The 17,712-nt window shown below is 39.8% G+C and overlaps 1 protein-coding gene across 8 annotated transcripts in view; it reads right to left on the bottom strand.

The window, feature by feature from the left end:
- Positions 1 to 733: 733 nt before the first annotated feature.
- GLRA2 (glycine receptor alpha 2) overlaps positions 734 to 17,712 on the bottom strand; it is a 121,277-nt gene continuing 104,298 nt past the window's right edge. For all 8 annotated transcript variants that reach the window (XM_077173021.1, XM_077173003.1, XM_077173017.1 and 5 more), the window contains one exon: positions 734 to 2,254. In XM_077173021.1, the coding sequence (XP_077029136.1) occupies positions 1,976 to 2,254 (279 nt within the window). In that variant the 3' untranslated portion in view covers positions 734 to 1,975. The remainder of the gene's footprint in view (positions 2,255 to 17,712) is intronic.

Here is a 17,712-nt window from a genome sequence, read left to right on the forward strand (position 1 = left end):
AAAGGCTGGTAGCTACATGTGGAGAGAGAGGGGAACACAGACACATAAACACACAAATACAGGCTCAGACAGGCTGTGGAACCTGTATTCTCTCAGCAGAAGCTGGTCCAGGAGCAAAAGCAGAGTGAGAAGTGCTGAAGGTTCAGTATGTCTCAGCTCCATATCTCTTTAGGGGAGAGAGAATAAATGCCTGAACTGGGCAGCTACAGTGTGTGTATTTGGGCCTCACAAGGGAAAGGCAGAAAACTGAATTCAGTTTTTAATTTGCTTTTAAACTATTGGTCATTCCCATGTCTATGAGGGGCACAGGTCATCTCAGCATGTCCTTCAGCTCACCAAAGTGGTGAAGCTCTAAGAAAGCCAGATGAAAGTTCAGGACACCCCCAAGCCAGGCACAGCATGTGTGCTGTATTTCTTGCTCTGCAGGGTTACTGTGAGAGGGGAGCAGCATCCCTCCTCCCCTAGGCCTGGCTCAGCACATACAAATGTTCTACAAATGCTCCCATCATATCCCAGACACACTTCTGACAGTCCTTGACATACTCCCAGGGGCTGCAGTAGTCCCTTTGCTGCAGGATAGACAGAAAAATTTGGTGTGCTAAGTCATGTCAGCAGAAGGCTGCTCTTCACCCTCTTTCTGCTGACAGAGCAGTGGAAGAGCTGGGCTGTGGCACGAACAGCCCTGCTGCTGCTGCTGCTGCTGCTGCTGCAAATGAAGAAGACAGTGAAGAAATGTTAGTACCACATTTAGCTTTATTGAAATTGAACAAATACCTTTTTTTTAATAAACCCTTTTACAGCAAGTGTAAAATTTTAATGTTTTACTCATCTTATGTTACAGGTTTTCTTCTTCCATGTAAGCAAAAATACCATCTTTTTTTCCTCTTTTTAATTTTTTTTTTAAATTTTCTACTTTAAAACATGTAGCAAGGATTTGAATAACGCAGATCCGGCACCAAAAGGTAACAGGTTCTGAAAATCACAGTACAGTTTTAAAATTCTTAGGTTAATTAATGATATTTAAAATGATAGCCACTTTGAGTAAAGATATAAATTAGAGGTCTGTAAACAAGTTGTGTTTACCTATAGAGCTATTGACTGCAGCTACAATGAGAGCGATAATAGAAACTCAATGCTAAACTGAGCTACACCTTGGAGGAAACAAGTTCTTACTAAGTAGTGTGGTACAGGGTAGCACAATAGGTAAAATACAGTTTGGCACCTCAAGTTGCATGTAAAATCAGCAAAAATAAAATGGAGTAAGTGCACTGTCTCCCAACAGAAATAAACCGGGCAGTTTCACTGGTTTTGGAGTGTCAACTATCAAATAAATCACATGACACACAAGTTCAACCCCAAAATTACAATTCTAGTAAAGCAAGATAATATTAAAATGCACACCCACAAGGATAGTAAAGTATAAATTCTTTTTTCCTTTTTTTTCCCTCTCCCCTATCAGTAGAAATAATTTACAACCCACAAAAGGACTCCTTGGTGAAACCACTACCTACAGACATGATCATGGAATGTAGCTCAGTAGACTTGTTTCAAATAGAAAGGCAACATTATCCTGAAAAATTTTGGTCCTCTTATAACTCACTGTACTGTAGCCACCACAGTCTCTTGATAGATGTTTTAGGAGAATTGTTTGTTTTCTGATTCTCTTTTGTTCTGAAAGGTAATATCTTGGTGATAAAGCTGGGTGTAATTTGGCCCCGATTATAGATGTCTGATCGATGCTGAATCTGGAAGAACACACTAGGAGTACATAGGGGGAGCCTCTTGACTGGTCTCACGGCATGTTTTGTCATGGAATTACTTTTCCTTCTACACTTCTTTTCCTCTTTGCTAATTTTTTCTCCAGTGTTCTGGGGGAGTGGGGAAGAAACCCTTAGTCCATATGACAGAATGACATTTCGCTGTTTATTTACATGTGGATCACTTTGGCTAAGAAGTCCTGGCAAACCAGAGCTGCCTATTTCTTGTGGATGTCCTCATGCCGTATGATTTTGTACGTAATCCAGTAAAAGATGTTGAAAATGAGGAAGGCGAGTGGGAACGCAGCACGGGATATTGTATCAATCCTTTTTGCACGGTCAACAAACTTCTTTTTGATGGAATCTGAATCCTTTGGTGGTGCTGGAGTTGGGTTGGGTGGTGTAGCCTTGACTGCTGTGCCATCTTTGACCTGGAGGCAGTGGCCCATGCCATAGCCACTGAAATTGAATCGGCTGTCACGAGCAACTTCATCTTCCTGCAGGATAAAGAAGACAAATAAGACACACAATCACCTGTCTACTGAGCATGCCATGTAGTTGAGTAGTTGAGGTGCACCCCTCCAAAGCACCTCAGCAAATTACCTGGTTGCACAATGATACAAAGTTTGGGTTTTAAAGACAAACAAGTTAAAAACCACATTAAAAATATGTGGAAATCAGGTGACTTCCGGTGTTTCTGAATCCGAGCTTTAATTTTTCTAACCATGTCTAAATCAAGTTCCCTGAGCAGCAAGCTGTATCCTAGGCGTATAGGGAAGAGATTTGACTCTACAGGTTTATGTTGCTCTCCTTGAGCTTTCTGTGGGGAGGACACATGTTGGTAGCAGGGTGTCTGCTCCAGCCAGGCTGAACTGAGTGACCCGGAGATCCAGGGGCCCAAGTTCATGCCGGTGGGTTTCCATTGCTCACAGCAGCCTCACAGCTCCATCTCAGACCTATGAAATGAGGTAGATCATGGTCCCTCCCTGCTCACAGGAGTGCTCTGACAATCAGTACTTCAAAGTGCACTGGGCACTTGGATTCAGTGGTAGCTGGGAGCCAGGTGCAGTAGCACAAGCTAATGTAGCATCACCCTGCAGAAATCCATTCTCTCTTGTCTGAGTGGGTGATATTTGTTTTTGGAGAGGTGAGTAACTACCATTGAACTTTATCACTATAATAACTGTGTGATGAAAGGCTTGTGACTGTGCTGGTAAATTCTCCCTGATGTTTCTCCTGTCTGATAGAACAATAATACACAAGTTAACAGTTGCTGGCTGCTCTCCATGAAGGATTCAAAACCAACAGACAAAGCAGCTCTATTCTTTTTCATTCCAGCAGGGATGAATTGTAAGTTCAGGAGCTTGTTCTAGTAAAGACCTTTTATTTGACTGACAGATGCTTCACTGTTGACTGAAAATAACCACTTCTTGGGTTGATAAGGAGCCCAATCCCTCATGAAGATATTTAATATCCTCATATCTCTTACCAAACCACAGCCTTCTGAACTTAACAGAAAATCAAAAACTGCAAGAAAAAAAGGCATCACAGCAGCAAGATATTGAATAATGAGTATATTGGCTGAACTTGGGGGTGGAAAGGGAGGATAATTTGCACCTATTCAGGATGTAAATCACTGCTCCTTCGCAGAAGAACCTCTTTCAATAGTAGCATTTTTCTCTCTCCCCAGCTCCAGGACTGGAATTGAATATATCACCCAACTTGCTGTCCTTACCTTGGAGCTGACACACAAAGGGGAATAATCAGTAGTGTGATTCAAGGCTACCAAATGAGAAATAGTCCCTCTGACTGCTCATGGCATTGGATGCTTATGGAAGGAGGGTAGGCAGTAAACAGTGCTTTGGAGACCCTGTCACTCCAGCATGAAGGTCCATTCTACAGTGAATCCATAAGCAGGTGGAAAATTGCACCATTGCAAGGCTGTTTGAGCACTTATCCAGGGCTTACAACCTTTCCATTTCAAAAGTTCACCATCATTAAGAAAAAGGATGGTCCTCTCCTTTTTCAATTTTATTTATTTGCAGTTTGCAGTAGCTCTGTGAAAACGCTGCTTGTCCTAGTGATTATAAGTATGTAAAATATTTTTAAAGATGAACCCACTGAGACCTAAGTTCTGGATAGCTTTATTAGGCAAGGCTTCTCTGGCATGACTTAATGACTTAATAACACTACAAGTTCCCCAGTAATACAGGGAGATGCTTTCCTCTCAGTGTTTTTCATTTTACTGAGTTTGAAGGATAAAATGCATGCCCAGGACATGAGAGGTGACTAAAAAGGGTAACAGATTTTCAGCAGCTGTGTTGCCATATGTAGTTCATTCATTTTTAAAAAATTTAATTTCTGTTGCTCCTGAGAGATCTGTGGGAAGAAAAAAAAGTACTGAGCTCAACGCCAGCTTGGAGAGTCCTGACTTCCACTGTGCCCTGGTGGATCACAGCTTTGTCACATGGGGCTGAGCAATTCATCTTCAATGTCACAGCCTTCCTTTTGAGTTTATGCTGTAGCAACTTGAGTGGGAGGCCATCTGACATTAGGGACAGGGATGTTTAAATCAAATTATTTTAGTTATTGAGCACCCAACCCTAACTATAAGGAGCCATTTATGTCCCAATGGGATTTAGAGCCCTGCTTTTCCAACCCAGACAGTTGTCTGTGCCACTGCTTTCTCACACAAGCCAGAGGGAAGCATGTCCAGTACCCACGTTAGTTTTTTATTTAGGACTGCAGCAGATGGGATTTACCCTGAGTACAAGAGGTACAGCATTCACCTGGGGTATGAGGGTATGAGTGATACCCTCAGAGGTCAGTTTCCCTCTCTGCTTGAACAGATTTTAATGATTTTAATCTCCTTCTCCCTAACAGATCTCTGGATGAGTTTGTTACTGTTTTCCCAACATAGAGCTATTTGCTGGTTGCAAAAAAAAAGTGTTTATGTAGGGTTTTTTAACCTTTATCAGAAAAAAACCCTTTTTCAAAGACTTAATAATCCATTAGGAGAACAGCATTGTCTTGCTATACCCATTTGTTACAGTGCCTGATATTATGCATTTACACAAACACAGCACTAGAGACACCCAAGCTGTCCCTGTTGGGATCTTTTAAGTGCCACCAGAAGCAAGGAAAGCCAGAGCCCTCACAGCCCCACCTCCTGCCCTGGAGATGCCACGGCTCCACAACCACCATGGGATTTTTAACTGGAAAATCCCCCAGGAGCAGAAGGAGCTCTGCAGCCTGGCATGTGCCTGCACTCTGAGCACTGCCAGGTCTCACAGGCAAGACCTGACCCCATCAGAGCTCTCCCACCTGACCAGACATCACCTGAAAGGCCTCAGGGGGTGAGAACTCTGCCCTTTCCAATAAAAGTTGCCAATAGTGTTGAAAGTTAACAATGAAACCCTGGAGATATGGAGACCCATGTGTCTGTGATAAGAGGATACTTTGGCCATGAGACTGCAGAAGTGGGCTTGTGTCCTTTTGGCCCTCTGAGCCCCTGAACTGGTTGCACCCAAAAGGAAGCAGAGGGGACAGAAAGGCTTCCTCCATGCTGCTGAGGGGAGCTGGGGAATCAGCCCAGGTGCTGGAGCTCATTGTCCATGCTGCTTGTGGGTTAGCTCACTCTGGGGTGGATCATACCAAAAAGCTTTCTCCCAGAGAAATCTGCCCCCTGGGAGCTGCTGCCACACTCTGCCATCATGAGCCATGTGGGGATACCTGGCCTCGAAACAATAAAACCCCCAGTGTGATTTACTTCAGCATTATGGATGTAGTTAAAAAAATCTGTCTCTAAACCACCATAATCCTATGACAAAACTACAATTTGACATTTCAGATAATCTTCCAACATCCTGTTACATATAAAGGACTTGGGGGAATATTCACAGAGAAAGAAAAACAAATTTGTACACTATACACAAAAGGATAAAGAAAAATTTTTAAATTATAATTCAAAATGTGAGATGAAGAACTGACCTTAAGTGCTTTACCTTAAGTAGTGGACATGTCTTCCCTTGACCTAGAGGTGAACTACTGCACAACTTACCTTGGGTACCTGCTGCTGGGGCTCCAAAATCACTCTTCATTCTCAAGGTCACACTGAGTTCATACCCTCTGACATATCTACCATGGACACCCATCCACTGACAGTCTTCAACCTGCTCTCTACCTTCGTCACTGCTAAAGTAGTCCAAGTGACTTTTTCAAACATCTCTATCATTATTTTAATCAGACTACACTTAAAACATATTAATTTTAAATGGGACAGAATCTCACTTGCATAAATCCCAGACTATTTATGTGTTTACAGATTTTAAAACCAAAATCAAAGAGCAGCTGGAAGCCACTGGACGTCAACTGGAGTGGCAGAATCCACTGCCATTGAAGTTATTAACTTTATCTTTCTAAAAGGATGTGAAGTTAGATGTTACATGAAACAGTCACAACTCCATCTGTCCTTGATTAAGGCACAGGGGAAAGGGTCACAAACTAGCATGAGAAACAGAGAATAAATTAATAGCAAGAAGAAAGTGTTCTTTTGATAGTTTTCTTTCAGATGTTCACACCCTGAATATTTTAGAAGAATTATCCCTTGAAAGCTAATTATATTTTCTGAGATTTGGGCAAATACTTTCTATAGATACTTTTTCAACAACATAAATTTATGACTATTGTTTTAGAATGTCATAATGAACAGGCTTAGGTATTGGCTTTAAACAATTTTCATTAAACAAGAATTACATATTTTTCTCATTTTTTAATTACCCTTTATGAATTTAGTGATTTTTTTGTGCATTAAAAATTGATGACATTAAATCTTCTTGACTTACTTTTAGAGTAAGCAACATATAAATGGGGGTAAATACTTCTGAAATGGTTTTTGGTTTTCATTTTTGTAAAGCTTTTATTTCTACTCCATCAGGGCTATAATGTATTTCATACTACCACTTTCACACCAAAGCAATCAGAAATAGGAAAAACACTTTAGAAAATCTAGCCCATTCAATGCCTTCCATGCTCAGCTTTCTGTACAATGCATTTTGAAGTGCTTTGTCCCCACCACTTTAAAATGCTTATTGTTAGCATTGACTAAGTTTTAACAATGAGGAAAATGAGAGAGAGGCTGGCTTCAAACAGTGTATTTAATTTACTCTCTGATGTGATTTATTCTTTTAATTTTGCTACTCTTTTTCCAACATATGGTGGAAAAACTATTTAAAAGACTATCTGGTTTAATTAAATTTCAAGGACACAGATGATTAATTTTAGGTATAGGATAGAGAACATCAGAGAAATTTTCCTTTTGGTATTCATAAGCACAAAGTTAGAAGCCCAGAATCAATTCAGACTTGAATGCAAAATGGAATCATTAGGGAGTAGACACCAAAATATCTTTGGAGATTTCATTCTTAAATCATCTTTACGACTTTGAGACACCTCCCATCTCTCATACGTTACATAATTCATAGTGTGGGTTTGCAGACAGTCATGCTTACATGGTTTCAGTTCTCAGGAGTCACTGAGAATGTGGACAAAGATAGTTCAGCTGAGAAGCACATTTGGACTTTCAAATCCCCTTTGGTTCCTCGCAGAAGCCTCTTACAAAATTCAATTTGATTCAATTCAATTGTGAGGAGATGAGAAGGAAGGTCCTTTCACAGATTAACTGTTTAAAAGGAGTAATGGAGTTTAGGAGTCAGTGATCGATTTCATAACTGGGGGATTGGCTGGAGGGGATCTCTAAGAATCTGTGTGAGAAGCACTCAGAAGTAACTGAGCTGTAAATAAGCTGGGACAAAGGGTCCCAAGGGAAGGTACACAGGTGAAACAGGATATTCAAAGCAGACAGAACTAAGCCAGGCTTTACAGAAGGAAATATTTTTGCTCACACCATGTTTGTGAGCAAAAATATTTCCTTTTAGAAAAAAAGATGAGTGACTAAGTAACAAAATAGCAGTAAATAAAATGCAGGGTTGATAAGTGCAAGGTAAAGCATTTCAGAAGATAACCCTAATTACATACAGATGATAGCGGGCTCAAAATGTTGTTTTTTCTTTTCCTTGTTTGTGAGTTTGGGAAATTACTACATATATGATTCTGAGATTAGTCCTCTGCTAAACAGCAGTCAGGAAATGGGCAAACAAACAGAAAATACCATTCTGCCATTTTATCTACTCACAGAGTGATCAGTTTTTGGACAGATAGAGGTTTTTCTGGCCACTCAATCCTAGTGAAGACATAGCAGAAGTAGATAAAATACAAAGAGGAGCAGCAAGGATGGTAAAGGCCTTTTATTTTGTATAAGGAAGAAGAAAAGAGATGAGATCTCCTCATCTTAGAAAAGCTGTGTTTGGAAAGTGATATCACAGGATGCTGACAAACTTCTCTGATTTCTTACAGCCTGAAAAGCTCTGGATGTCAGCTCACCTATGCCAGATGTCATTCCCACTCCTTCTTAATCCAGACTTCAGAGGAGCAGAAGGTGATGTAAAATTGTCACCTTCTCACTTCAATCCTGCCCAAACTATAGACCAAATACTTTCCAGAATTTGGTTTAAATATAGTTTTTTCTAAATATTCACCAAGATGTTTAATCAAACACAGTCTCTGGCTAATCCTACTGCAAGATGACACTCCATCAGGACCCATCATTCTGCATGTGACAGTGGTGTTCACCCTGTTCCTGCCTCTCTTAACAGCAATTTTCCTGCTCACTGGGGTTTGCTTTTGCTCTCATTTGAACCCTCGTGCCTTATGGAGTCTAAGTAAAACAGACCTTGTACTATAAATAGGCATTTTAATTAATGGAAGTGAAATTGGTCATTGTTATCTTTGGTGAGGGTTTCCAATGCACAAATTTAGGCCTGTTTTGGAAACCTGTGTTTAGTAGTATGTTCTGTCTCCAATAAACAGCAAAAAAGTCTCTGAAGCATGAGTGATTTACTTACACAGTCTGTAAGAACAGCAAGTGAACTGTTGTTAATGCAATAATGAAATGGTAGTTAATGCAGCTTCGCCCTTTTCAAGTAGGAATTGAACATTATCCAACTGAAAGAGTAACATAATTTAAACATGTTGTGAGCAAAAATATTTTCCTGCCCTGAAATATCTATAAGTAGAATCAAATTTTTTCAAAAATTGCTTTAATATTAAAGATTATACAGTTGGTAAGGGTGAGTGGTTTGCCAGAAAAAAAAAACAAACCACTTTTTCTTTAGCAAAGAAAGGCTTCTGTCTCTAAATTTTGCAAACACAATTAATGAAAATTTCTTAATATATTTCAATTTTTATATTTAATATGACGAATGTTTTCATTTTAGGGGAGGGAGAACCAGATGAACTACTGCTTTGCAAAGTGCCATAAATGTTATGATAGGGAGTCATTCCTCCTAAAAAACCAGTAGATTGATTCCTGACACAGTCTTAGTTGCTTGTTTCCCTTTATTTTAAAGGAAGGTTATGCCTTAAAATATTCAGATAGAGTGAGTCTTATAAGTATAATTTGACTGGATATTAAATTCTATCAGGACTGTAAAGTCAGGAGACTTGACTGCTCTTGGATAACTTCTGCTAGTCTCTCTCCAAAGAAAGAAGAGGTTGGCCACTTTATCAGTGGGAATGGCACATTATTCTGTTTTACATCAGACAAATACATGGTGGTGACCTAGATTTGAAGGATAATCTGCTCTGACCAGAAATCTGTTGGATAAAGGGCAACTGACTTCTGCTCATTCTGTCTGCATGCAAGGCTGAGTAAAATGCAAAGCTGGTGTTTAAATACGTGACTATTTCAGCTAGAACATGAAACAGCTCTTAATGTGCACATCAAACTAAACAATATCAAGCAAGATTACATTAGCTAAAATTTTAGATGATCAAAAACCTGAAACACCAATGGAAATGTACCTAAAATTCACTTCTTCCGTTTTTTCTTGCTTTCTGCAAGATGTCTACGTCAGGAGAGACGAGCAGACTCCCACCTTCCTCCTTTCAGCAGTGTTCAAGCCTGAGCCTCAGACTTCAGCTCTCTCCCTCCTTGAAACCTGCTGCAGGGTCAATATTGCAGGACAAGGGCACAGGGTGTCCCCAGGTGGGTGACAGGCATGGGGGAGCTGCCACAGCAACATGTGGGACACCCCTGCCCAAATACCCCAGTCACAAATACCTGAGCTACCCTGTCAACAGGACTTTTCCCATCAAGTTCTCTGGTCCTTTTCTCAAAGCAGATTTAAATACATTGGGGGGGATGATTTTTGCAGGCAGAGTTTACCAGGGCTTTCTCAGACATTCATGCATTTAATTCATGCAAATACTGAACAAAATGAATTAAATATTGCATTTTGCAAATTGCATTAATAATTTAAATTCTGTAACTAAAAATAGTCAAGAATATTTGAATAATCTTAAAGTGTTCACATGCAAATTTTATAAATTTAGTCAGGGGAGGCTGTGGGGGGCACTTTGTTTCTGTCATTATTTTTGGTTTTGGGTGTTTTTTGTTCCTGAAGGGATAAGCCTTTCTTTTCCAGTTATCAGTTCTTAATACCAGGCTTCCAATAAATAATGTTTTGGGGTTGGTTTCATTTCCTTATCTTCTATTACACAAGTTACTCTTTCTGGCTTTCCATATCATTTATTTCTTGTTGTTAGTCAAGATCTCAATCTGGATTTCTCTAGCTATTCTTGCACAGGCCCAAAGCATCATTGGCTTAAATAAAAAAATAAAAAAATTGCCAGTTATCTGCCCTTCAAACTTGCTTCCAAAAGAAATTGTTGCATCTTAGAAACATCTTGACTGTTTGAATGTATTAGAAATTTACTACACATATAGACTTCTGTATTTTCATTTTTTATTTGCTTCTGTGAGGGTTGCTCTATAAAATTCTGGTGTTATTTATTCTCAGGAAAATAAACATTCATCATGAGGTAAAAATCAATGACACTCAATGCTACAGCAACTTGACAGTGCAATCTCTACATGGAATTATTGGGGTGTTTTTTCTCATCTGGTAAGTAATAAGTCCACAAATTCTAGAAGGTCATTGGAAGTACGCATACAATGGAAATTAAATAATATTTAATTTAAAATGGGTTTGATGGTTTTTCTTTTACTGTGTATTACACACACACACACACACACACACACACACACACACACACATACACACACACACACACACATGCAGTCTGCATGCACCCACCATGGAGATATATGAACCTGCATATAGGTGTGGGCAACTACTTAATCTAGTCCTCTAATGTATTCCCTGAAGGCATTAGCTAGTGGCAAGTTCACCTACTGAGAACATTTTTATTCTATTTTAAGATTAAGATAAATTCTCTCCCGAGAATTTATTAATTATTAAATTTTAATAACTTCTCAAAATGCTAACTTTACACTAGCTTTCCCCTGCAGTAGTTCTGAGGAGCAAGAATACAGATCACACAGGCAATGGTCATTAAACCTTCCTAGTCCTCTCTACCCATAATAGGCTCTTTGGTGGGATGCTGACATTTTTCCAGGAGGACCATCTGCCCAGGCCAGTAACTAAGCAACAGATCTCCTGGTGATGGCCTTTTATTACTTGGCAGAAGTGATACAAGGATAACCTGAAACAAGAGATTTAACTGTGTATGAGAGAACTCAGTACTGAGAGGTACAAACAGATGAAATATGGAAGCACTGGAAAAGGTGTTCTTCAGAGATCTCAGATGCTTATCTGAACTCAAGTTTTGTTCAAGAATATCAAGGAAAACAGGAGAATAACTGCCTGGTTAATTTACCTAAAAAACAGCTCACAAAGATAGCACAAAATAAAGGGTTGCTATGCCAGCAGCCTTCCTGAGACATGCATGTTGTATGTTTCATCTGTTATGCCCTGGAGTGATTCTAAAACAGTGTTTGCAGTGCCAGAGCTCTGGAGAAGCCTGTCATGAGGTACATGGAAGAGGTCAGGACTCACTGTGGCTGCCTGAGGTTCCTGACCTTGAGGTTCCACTTTTGAGAAGGGATGGCACCAGGGGCAGGAAGGAATTCAGGACACATGCCAATAAGCCAAAGAACAAATCAAAGCAGGAGCAGCCTCAGAGACAGGGAGATCTGGCAACTCAGGTTTCTACTTCACTGAGCATCCAAGAGCTCCATAAGTAGCAGGCAGGAGCAGACAAGAGGTGTTTGGTGACAACCTACATTCTGCACAGTAGGATATCACACACACTGTACAATCAGAATGGGTGGGCATTAAACTGATTTGTTGTCCTCCGAGCTGGAAACACGAACGGGGTCTTAGAACCCCTAATGTGAAACACAGGAAAGTTGATATCTACTCTTGGTCTTTTGCTTCCCTGTCTCCTTATTTCTGTGACTGTCTCTTCTCTTTTTAACTCCTTTTTAACTTTTTTTTCTCTGACACATTTTGCCTCCCAGACCTGTTTTTGCCTACCTCCTCTTTGATGCTTTCATCCTCACTGTTTTCCTTATATGTGGCCCATACCTTCTGCTTGCAAAATTTAGTTCCTTAGGTCCTATCTGCTGTGGCCCCTTCTGCTCTTAGCAGCTAAATTATCTTCCTCCAAAGAAAAGGCAAGCCATAAAAGTAGAACTCCACCTTGGCAAGACCACCTCTAAACTGATAGGTGTTACTCCATTTTTTAAGAGTAGCCAGGAATTAGATTTTGTTTTCTTTTGTTGGTGTTGGGGTTTTTGTCTGGTTTTGGTTGTTTTGTTTTTTTTTTAATTAAAACCATCTGCTTTTGGAAATCCACAGAGTTGATAATCGCTCAAAGAGTTTCCAGTACCATAAAGCATTTTGAAATGTGATGCTTCTCATTTGATCTACTGCTCATGACACACAGCCTGTCCCATTGCTGGCACAGAAAGCTGAGGATCACCAAGTGCGTGGGCCCATGCAGCAATCTGTGACTGTGTTCTGACCACCCAGAATATGCAACAGGAACCTTTTGGAGGCTTTGGAAAATGATCATGAGTGCTGCAAAACCAGCAAATGGAATTTTGTTTTTATTCTAAGTTTAAAGCTCAGTAAAAAGAGTTGTTGTTTTTGCATAATACATGTTCTAGTCTACTGAAAAGTGAGTAATGTGGTAGTATATGCAAATAGTAAGAGATTAAAGACTTGGCATGCTCTGGAATACTCCAATGACATGTCCAATCACAGCAGTACCATCTGCTTTTCCTTATATGTGCTAAATTTATAACACTCTGCTAATTTCTGTAAAAGTTTACTCACCAGTTTCAGGAAATTATACTTAACAGAATGCAATATTTGGGTTTTGTGACTTACTGTTAGCAAACAGTAAAAGCCTCTTCAGTTACTCATCTCTTAGACAAAGGACTTTGGAAATCAATAACATTGATTATGATTCTTAACCCTGAAGGAATGGCAGTAATTTGCAATTCAAATGTTAATTTCCTAAGTTTTTGCTCCCATTCGAATTTTGACAGACCCAAAGGCAATTAGACTTTCACCTGGGACTTGGAAACCACTAAAACGCAAGTCTGGTATTGTACAGCTAAATTAAAATTAATTCCTTCTGTTTGGAATGGAATTTTTAGCAGGTTGCTTAACTGTAAATTCTCTTCAGGCAGTGATCAGTTTTACCCAGTACTGACTGCACAATATTGGCAACATCCCCCTCATAATTGCTCATTGACACTCTGAGATATAGGAAAATAGAAAACCAGGCAAGGAAAGGCTCCCTTCAATGGCCATCTGGGGTTTCCACAAGTGTTTTGCCCTGTTGGCTTCACAGCTGGATGTTTTACTGATGACACTGGAGTTCATTTGGGGTGTCTCTGCATGGTGCTGTGCTGAATGATTTCTTCCCACAGGATGAAAGGCTGAGTTGTCCCTTCTTTGAGTCTGAAGGGAGCAGGTATTTCAAAGTGTGAGACCATTGAACCATCACCTGAGGGGACAGTGGTCTAGAGGATATTTTAAACATGTTTCACACATTTAAATAGATGGTTTCAGCTTGCCAGTTTTGGAATGGATCCTAAAATAGAAGTCACTATAAAGAATAAAGCAATTTGTTTTGGATGATTAAGAGAATATGGCTCATATATCCAAGGTGTGACAATTCCAATCACATCTTCATTTCAATTTACAGGAAAGAAATAAACTAGGCTTCATTATTGTTCATACTGCTGGCGCTATATATTTGACATGATAATCTACAGTATTAGTCAGTAAATTGACTCACTGGACTGCCCTTGATCATATGCTCCATTTTCTGCTCAGCAGGGCTCTCTCTAACAGCTATATATAACCAGGGAGGGAAAGGAAAGAGCGGGTTCTCTCTTAGATCATTATAAAATGACGCCGCGTTCGGTTTCCCTGGTGCTTCAAAGGTAACAAGTGATGTGATCTTTTCACCGTCACAGATAATACATGGCTGCTGTTTGTCTGACTTGTCAGCTCCTCACACAGAAATCCAATACTTCCCTCTTGTCACATATTCATTTCAGAAATGTGCTCTCTTGCAGGCCTGAAATGCACTTGTCTCTGTATTCCTATCTGCCAGGTTTCAAGTCTTGCCTTGTGTGGTCCCTCCTCGTCATACCATGGTTGTCACATTAGCAACCCACATGAGTACTTGCAGCAAATGTAAAATGTCCTGAATGTAATTAAAATTCTGCATGCTTTCTATTAAATAACCTAAATCATTGTGCATCATAATCCATATCTCTGTTCTTCTGCCACTGTTTTAAAATGTCTGAATTACTGAGCTAATTGCTCAGGCAGGTTGTTTTTAGACTGTATAATGCATTTATAGCTTATATATCTCTGTCAAAATAAGTATTGGATTAATCTTGGCTCCTCATCTACATGTTGAGAAATTGCTTCCTCAGTCCAGACAGAAGTTAAAGTCTGGGACAGCCTCTAAAAGGGGCTGAAGGGCAAAGGGCAGCTGAGAAAGAATGAAATCCCACAAACAGAAAATCAGGCATCTCAGTAGAAGATTGGCATGAGTTACAAAATACAAACCTGTGTAGCTGTATTTCAGCAGCATATCTGCAGCTGTAATCTGTGTTGCTGCAGAAGGAAGGGGAAGCAAACACTGTTAGGACAGAAAGAGCCTATTACTATTTCTGTCCAGAATGGTAAATTGTTCAGAGACTTTTTTACTCACCTTTGCTCCAAAAGTACTTGCAAGTCAAAGAGAATTACAGGATGTAAATTGTAAATACTCAACTGTGGGTCAGCACATCTACAAAAAAGATATAATTCACACTCACACTCTCCTTTAGGAGCAATCCCTGACAAATCTCTTTTAAACTCACTCCTGATATACTGGGCACGTTACAGAGGAATGTTTAACAGCACTGATTAATATTTTCAGCGACTGTAAATTGTCCAGTGCATTGCCTGGTGCTGGCTCTGCCAGCTGGCTCTCAAGGGCTCTTCTGGTCCTGTTCCCTGACATCCTACAATTCTGTATTTGTAGTCTGAAGAACAGAATAGAAATCAATCACTGTCCAGGCCAAACAGCTTCCTCTAAATTGTAAAGCTTTAAAAATGCAAAGAGGCTAAAGTCTAAGCCTCTTTGCTTCAAGGGCTTGAAAGCTGCCAGCAGAAAAGATCCCCAGATTTATATGGTACCAATTCCTAAGACATCTTCACTCTGAAATTGAAGGCAAGGAGGGAAGACATGGTAAAAGAAAGGTCAAAACTTACATCCCACCATGTCATACTGATTACCCTTTGGGCACCCCTGTACCCCTGGGGTATGCTGCTTTTGGCTAAATGCCTTTCTATCTCCCCTCAGATGAATGAGACCTCACCATGGGAGAATGGGGTTCATGTTTCATAGCTAAAGGAGGCAAATATTTGACAGACTCACAAGAGTCGGGTGCGGCAGCAAGGAACATACAGCGGTGACAGGAAAAAAGTGAGGTGCTGAGAACACTGGCAGGTATGCCACATGCAATAAAAACATCACTAAGCTTCACATGGGCTTCAAAAAATATTCATGGAATAGCAGCTGTTAGATTCAAATACAGCATTTGATGAAAAAGAACTGTTGTCATGATATAAGTCTGATATTCAACCCCAGCTACACAAATACTCACAAGAGAACTCACCAAAGAGGAAAGCAGTAACAGTACAGAGAAGTGTGACAAAAGCAGCAGTCTCCATGCATCAAGAAGTAAAATTCAAATAGATTATTTTTACAACAAAATAACACAATATAAGCCGCAAGGGAAAGTGAACAAAGATCAAAGAGCAAATAAGAGACAGGCAACATAAACAGGCATCCCCAGTATCTAGAAGTCAAAGAACAGCAGCATACAGCACCAGAGCATCTTAAAAGAGCTGTCATGTCTTTGGGGAAAAACATCTTTTGTGCAAACTTGAAAAAAAGGAGTATTTACATTTAGGAAGCAAGACAACATTTTCTGTGCCTGAAAAAAGCTACCCACTCTTGACTATTTTATTATTTTTTCTTCACATTCCTGTCCGGTTCCCAAGGAAAAAGTATATTTTGTGTCTCCATTGCATGAACATCTAGCACAGGTAACAGTAACCCCATTAGCAAAAAATATAAAACTGACTCCACTAGAGTTCATGACAGACAAATCTAGGACATCTTCAAGATAAGGAACAAAATGTCAGTTCTCAAAGACATTTTAAAAGAGAACTGCAACAGCTCGATAATCAATTGCTTTTACATAAAGTCTAAAGCCAAGGTGAAGGTTTGGAACAGCAGCAGTGACTTAGCGTTTAATGATTTCCTTTTTAAATGTTTTTAATTATGAGAGCAAATAATCTTGTTTTCCCCATTGCTTTTTCTTCTTTGCCTGGGCTAAGGAGCACCAGTCACCCCCCATCCACCATCAGAGAAACCTGAAATGGCAGAATGAAATTGTCTTGTTCTAAATCCCTAAATGTGCTGATTTTGTTCCTGCTATTGTTTGTGGAATTGTGCAAACAGAAATACATCAGATAAGGAAAGAAAACTAGCGCAACTGTCTCCCCTCCTTTGTCTTTCAAGCCTGGCCTCCTTGCAGGCACAGTCACTGAACTCAGGGTTACTTTGCCCGTGACAAATACCCACCAAACACTGTGGATGTGCACTACAGTTTGCAAAGACATTAGTCATCCTGTTTGCTTTCATCTAATACAGAGCTTTGGTCATTTCTATCTTTGGATTCACCTCACACCAGATCTTCCTCCGCTTCCAATACCCTTTTCCCTCCCAGCCTGCACTCCCATTGGCTCCAGTGGCCATACATACTCCTAATCTCACAAGTGATGCAGACCTAATATGAACAACTCATAGCAAGTTTTAAAAAAGTATTTTAATAATTCATGAATCATCACATTGAACTGACTGCTCTATCCATAAATAGCAAAGGCGGCTCATCACAAAAATACCACCTCTGGTTTAGAAAGTCCTTGAGCTGCAAAGTCCTGGAGCCCAGGAGGATGCACCAAGGACAGATTGCTGTCACACAGAGCTTCCCATCAAGGCAGAGCCCTGGCCCAACACAGGACAGCCTTCTTGGAGTTTGTGATCTCCAGATGGAGCTTCCAACAGCACAGAGATATGGCCAGCTGCTGAACAACTGCCTCATGAATTTCAAAGCTACACTGGCTATTTAACTCAAAAGTCCAGATAATGACCCAAATAAATGTTCCAACCAAATCCTTTCATTTTATCACTATAATGCTGCATGTTAAGATTGAAAAGGTGACAAGTCTGTTTTTCCTAAGATGTAAACCTGAAAATAAGAATCTAAATTCAATGTTATTCCTTTCCATAGGCATTACTAAAATGAGTGTTTATAAGCATTTAAAAATAATCTGTAATGGAGATATATCTTATTTCTGATAAGAATCCAGTTTTATGGGGTCCATGATAAGAAATTAGACTGTTGCTAGCTAGAAAGGTAAAGCTGAAAACAAATGCTACATGAAAA

This window comes from Agelaius phoeniceus, chromosome 2, assembly GCF_051311805.1.
Source record: "Agelaius phoeniceus isolate bAgePho1 chromosome 2, bAgePho1.hap1, whole genome shotgun sequence".
Taxonomy (NCBI): domain Eukaryota; kingdom Metazoa; phylum Chordata; class Aves; order Passeriformes; family Icteridae; genus Agelaius; species Agelaius phoeniceus.